Source organism: Triticum aestivum, chromosome 6B (genome assembly GCF_018294505.1).
Source record: "Triticum aestivum cultivar Chinese Spring chromosome 6B, IWGSC CS RefSeq v2.1, whole genome shotgun sequence".
NCBI classification, from domain to species: domain Eukaryota; kingdom Viridiplantae; phylum Streptophyta; class Magnoliopsida; order Poales; family Poaceae; genus Triticum; species Triticum aestivum.
Genome location: NC_057810.1, coordinates 54,377,855 through 54,383,258, shown reverse-complemented (window position 1 = coordinate 54,383,258; position 5,404 = coordinate 54,377,855). Strand labels below are relative to the sequence as shown.

At 44.0% G+C, this 5,404-nt stretch overlaps 2 protein-coding genes across 3 annotated transcripts; one reads left to right on the top strand and one right to left on the bottom strand.

The window, feature by feature from the left end:
* Positions 1 to 13: 13 nt before the first annotated feature.
* On the bottom strand, positions 14 to 1,652 carry LOC123133446 (uncharacterized). Of its 2 annotated transcripts, XM_044552936.1 has the most exons (4): positions 1,271 to 1,652; positions 860 to 1,177; positions 622 to 684; positions 14 to 408 (listed from the first exon to the last, which is right to left on the bottom strand). In XM_044552936.1, exons 2-4 carry the CDS (start codon positions 976 to 978, stop codon positions 234 to 236), a joined length of 357 nt encoding a protein of 118 aa, XP_044408871.1. In that variant the 5' UTR covers positions 979 to 1,177; positions 1,271 to 1,652; the 3' UTR covers positions 14 to 233. The 2 variants fall into 2 exon arrangements, with proteins under 2 accessions (XP_044408871.1, XP_044408869.1); XM_044552934.1 differs by lacking the exons at positions 622 to 684; positions 860 to 1,177.
* A 332-nt stretch (positions 1,653 to 1,984) lies between these two features.
* On the top strand, positions 1,985 to 5,037 carry LOC123138801 (probable disease resistance RPP8-like protein 2). Its single transcript, XM_044558673.1, has 4 exons — positions 1,985 to 2,264; positions 2,457 to 3,589; positions 3,661 to 3,756; positions 5,032 to 5,037. Exons 1-4 carry the CDS (start codon positions 1,985 to 1,987, stop codon positions 5,035 to 5,037), a joined length of 1,515 nt encoding a protein of 504 aa, XP_044414608.1.
* The last annotated feature ends 367 nt before the right edge of the window (positions 5,038 to 5,404 follow it).

Sequence of the window (5,404 nt, the reverse complement as noted above, 5' to 3'; positions counted from 1 at the left end):
GAATCCCAAATTCATGCAATCCCTCGTACATAAGGATATAGAGATAGAGTCAATAAAAATCAATTGATTTAACAACTTCTATTTATTTATACTCCCATTTTATAAATTCCATTGTTGTTAACAACATCTATTTATGTATGCTCCCAGATTCTCACCAACAATCTAAAGCATTGAGCCACTGCACCATTCACTTGCATTGCCACATAGATTATTTATTCATGCAACATCTAAACTCAAAGAACATCGGACTGTAAAAGAATTGAGGAGACAAGTAGACAACAACACAGACCATCCAATGCAGTCCTCAGGGGCTCTACCAACTCTGGGAACTCAATCTCATCAAGCGCTTTGAAGACGTCTTCGGCGTTGCTTGTCTGCATCTTTCCTTCCTTGCACACATCATCTGACCTGCAAATAATTAAGATCACACTCATGTTACTATCATCATCCAAAAAGCAGCACACCACAAGTATAAGCATAATATTATTTATACTCTCAGGCGGCTCTCCCCTCTACCAAACAGCAGAGCAATTAGCTAAAAATCTCAACTATGGAAATCCTAAACCAGCAGTGCTAACTATAAACCCCCAAACATTTCATATAAGCATCATATTTCAATACCTCTGTAACCTCTGCGCCGTGAAGAATGAAAACTGCAGAAGCCTGAAGCTTTTCTTCAGAAAACTGAAAGTGTTAACACGCATTCACTGAAAGTTTAGCTTCTCCTCATTCTTCTGAAAAATCAAAATTATTAGTGGCGAAGCTACTCTTCTCCATTAACCACTCCGTGTTTGCTGCTGCTACAGATATGAACAAGTTCTTCCTTAGGGGAAAACAGTATATATAATATTGTGCTGACCGTTTGTGATGATTCCGGTATATATAGTAGTTAATGGATTTTGCCCTCAAGTTTGTTTGTCTCTTTTGCCGCTCTGCTCTAGTTGGGCGCGGCATGCGCTCGAGTGTTCCCCTGTCCATGTTTTTGTGGCACCGCTTGTGGTTGGTGCTTCAGCCTCAATCTTTTTCTTTTGTGTCTAAAACACGAATGACTTTTATCGGCTAAAATGCCACATTGTGCAAGCCGTACCACTCTTGCTTATAATTAATTTCAGAGGCATTTGGCAATGGCGTTTTGATGGCAGTGATGCCAGGTGTTCCAGCCACAGCCGACAGAGTACTACAAAGAAAAAACTCAAATCCATAACAAGAACTCATTATTTTAAAACAAACTCAGGGGAGAAACTGGATGTGGCTAGAGGAGATGCCTCACCTTGAACTGGTGCTCAGATCGCCGCCGCCAAGTGCGCCGCCACCTTGTCCGTGGAGGAGGCCCAGGCCTCTTATGATGCCATCGCCGAATCCAGGCGTTGTCCTCGTCCTCGCTTGTTTGTGATGCGGCCAACGGCGACCCTCCACTCCATGGCAACGCGAGCGGCGACGAGAGCTTTGATCTGGCTGCTTTTTTCCCATGTTGTCATCCTCCTCACCTCTTCCCGCTCCTCCACACCCACGCTGAAGACCTCAAAGGCCGCACTCTCCCATGAAGGCAACCAACGGCCCATCCATAACCACCGTGTGTGCCAGCGCCGGATCGAGAGGAGGATAAAAGCGAAGGGGAAGCAAGGGGCGTGGTGGTGGCGGAGACTGGAGAGCAGGGAAGGCGGCGGCGACGACGCGAAAGGGGAGGGGAGGGAATGTGGGGCTCGAGGACGGGCTGGGATTGGGGATTAGGTTTTCACCGTGCAGCCCGGACATCTCATAATTCAGCTACGTAAAACCAGAGCAAGTTCACATCATTCTCTGGACCTACACTTAACGAGGCCCATCAGTCATCCACCTTTGAAACGAGCACAAAGGTGCAAAAGAATTGACGGTCCAGCGATCGGCAGCAGCAAAAATCATACGATAATAACACGATCGAACGGCTCACGCGGTGAAAATCGCTCAGGGGCGCTAGAATGGCGGGTAACGTAGCTGGGTTTATATGTTCAATGATCTGCCCTATCACCTCAAGACTTGTTTGTTGTACCTAAGTGTCTTTCCAGAAGATAACTGGATCAACAAAAATACATTGATATGGCGGTGGGTTGCAGAAGGTTTCGTTAGCAATAAACAAGGGATAGGGTCATTTGAGCAGGGGGAGAGCTATCTGAATGAGCTCATAAATAGGAGCATGATCCTGTGGATAGAGCCATGCCATAGAGTCAATGTAGGCCGTTGTCGTGTTCATGATATGGTGCTTGATCTCATCCGTAGCTTATCAAGTAAAGTAAATTTTGTCACAATACATGATGCAGAGCATCACAGGAAATGTTTGACAATTAACAATGCTCGAAGATTAGCCCTCCATAAAATAATTATCGGGAACACCCTTAGCATGGAATTGGAACAAATGAGGTCATTTAATGCTAGCATGTGTCGTGATAGTAGGATGCCCTCACTTTTGAGGTTTAAAGTACTGCGTGTACTTGTTTTAGAGGAATGTGAATTTTTGGCGGGAGGTTGTCGCCTTGAGCATGTTGGAAAGTTGGTTCACTTGAGGTACCTAGGACTGTTCGGCACACCTATTGATGAGCTCCCAAGAGAAATAGGAAAGCTTATGTACTTACAGTCGCTAGATGTAAGGGAAAGTGGTATAGAAGAGTTGTCCCCGTCTGTCGGTGAGCTAAACAAGTTGATGTGCCTGCGTGCTTCTAAGGGCACAAGAATGTTGGCAGATGTAGGTAAGCTAACCTCATTACAAGAGCTGCGACTATTCTCAGTGGATAAGGTTCCAAACTTCTTCAAAGATTTAGGGAAGCTAACAGAGTTGATGGTGCTTGAGATCCATTTTGACAAAATGGATGAGAGGGCTCACAGGGCTCTTGTGAAGTCTCTATGCAACCTCCGCAGAATCAAAACTCTGGAGATATATTGTGACTCGGTGGATATAGAGGAGTGGCCTCATCATGGCGGCTGGGAAGATTGGACGCCAGCACCTTATGAGATTCGTGAGTTGACACTGTCTGGCATGGTTTTACCAAGAAGGCTGCCGTGGATGGCTCCCTCGTGTGTCCCCCACCTATCCTACCTGTTGTTCACAGCTCAGGTGGTGGAACAACAGGATCTGCGGATCCTCGGGGGTCTGCCATCGCTTCGCTGCCTGTACATCTCGAGTGTTGACAACTGCCCTCTGTATACTGTTCTAGCAAGCGATGAGTTCCAAAACTTGAGATATCTGAGCACCAACATAGATATTAAGTGTGGGGAGGGAGCACTGCCTATGCTTCATAAATTGGTATGTGGCGCCAGCATAGGAATGGAAGATATTGGTTTGGTACCGGGCAGCATGCCTTTGCTGGAGAAAGTCACCTACTGGCTAAATTGCAAGAATTGCAACGGTGATGAGGTGGAGGAAACGGAGGCAAAGCTGAGGCACGCCACCAGGATCCACCCCAACAGTCCCGCCCTTGCAATACGAAGGCACAACTACAAGCACACTTCCTCTGGAACATACAAGGACCAACAACAGGGGCTGCCAAGGTTAATTATTCAATCACTCAAGCGTGTGATACGTGATGGTGGAGAGGTTTCGGCCACCGATGAAGAGGTATATATATGCACATAATCAAACATGCTTTTATACGATCCATATCTATGCATTGACACTAACAATTTCAGCCGGATGATGGTGGCGCGCGCAAGATAGCTCGTATCGTCAAAGAGGAGGCAGCGGCAGCGCCGCCCATGCTTAAATCATGTTGTTCCATTAACAAGGTATCCCCCACTCTGTGCGTTCTGTTCTGATAGATATCCATACGTTCTTGCGACTTCTCCTCTGGATGAACTAGTAGATCTGTTTATAATCTACCGGTACTGTATATATTTTTTATCATTACTTTTAGTTCCTCCTTGAAAAATAAGATTTTAATCCTTGTGGCTTTTTTCCTATCAAGACTGTTTGGATTATATGGTTGTTTGTTATCAAGTTCTTATCGATTGCTTCTATGTGCCCTTATTTAGTAAAAGCTTCAACATCTACTCCATATTCTGTATTTAGTTCTGGCAACATGGCAGGCTGCATCTTGCTTCTTATCTCTAGACCCTGCTTCCTAATCCCTTCCTTAGTGGCTCTCCATTCTCTTCCTCATGCCCTCACCCACCTACATTCTCTTTTATCTGTTGATATGCATTAAAGTCCTCTAATGGAGGTGCTCTTTCGCTTCTACTCCCCCCGTCCCATAATATAAGAGCCTTTTTTACACTAGTATAGTGTAAAAAACGCTCTTATATTATGGGACGGAGGAAGTATCTAGCTGCCTTTCTTTAAGTTTGCCTCCTTGGTACTCTCCAAATTCCCTCTGTTAATGCAGGTTCTTCCCCTTTAGCTCTGCAGATGACTGATGACTCGAAACCCTTCCCCCTTTTGTGCAAAAGTTTGTTCCAGCTAGATCATACTCCCTCCGTTCCAAAATATTGGTCTTTCTAGAGATTTCAACAAGTGACTACATACGGAGCAAAATGAGTGAATCTACACTCTAAAATATGTCTATATACAACCATATGTGGTAGTCCATTTGAAATCACTAAAAGACAAATATTTAGGAACGGAGGGAGTAGATGATAATGCTGTCATGTTACGTGGTAGCAGAAATAAATACATCCTTTTTCGTGCTTCATGGATTTTTTGTCGTTTTCTTGTTTTGCGGCTCAGTGTAATTTACACGTTTTCCCCTCTATGTAAGTTACTGCCAGCTAACGATACCTGAACATTTGTTCCATGCTTCCTTTATTTATATGGCTTATAGCTATGTCATTACAAATTGCTGATTATTTTGGGCTGATAATTGTGAGAATTTTTGAAGAGCATGCCTTCGTGAATTGTTGTACTACTATTTACCGTTTTGCTTACAGTTAAGTTATTCAGTTTTATGGACAATTAGTCTAGTTTTAGGCAGTTTGCTTAAATATTGTCTCAGCATATCTCTCACTGCCAGTCTAATCTGCACATGTATGGAAATTGGTTTGACTGATGCCATAATTGCCCTGCAGGTATGAGAGTTACGTTCCGGCGGCTGAGATGCAGAAGTGGCTTGGTTCATGAGATCCACACGGAAATTTACCCTCTATCTAGGATGCAGTTGTCAGCTGTGAAGTGGACTCGTAGGAATGATCACTTATTTTGCACAATCATGTCTTGTTATCTGTAGTCAGTTGGCCAACTGACATGACGACGTAAGACTTGCTTGTATTAATCAGTACCTTTCACTTGATTTTGCTTGCTTGCATTCTGGGCGTGTTCGTATTTTCACAGTTTTCTTTTGATTGATTTTCCATGTTGCATCTGGCGAGGAGAATTCCGCGTAAAATTTCTGCTTTTTGTCACATTTTGTGTGTTTGTTTTTATGTCGTTCTGACTAATCAA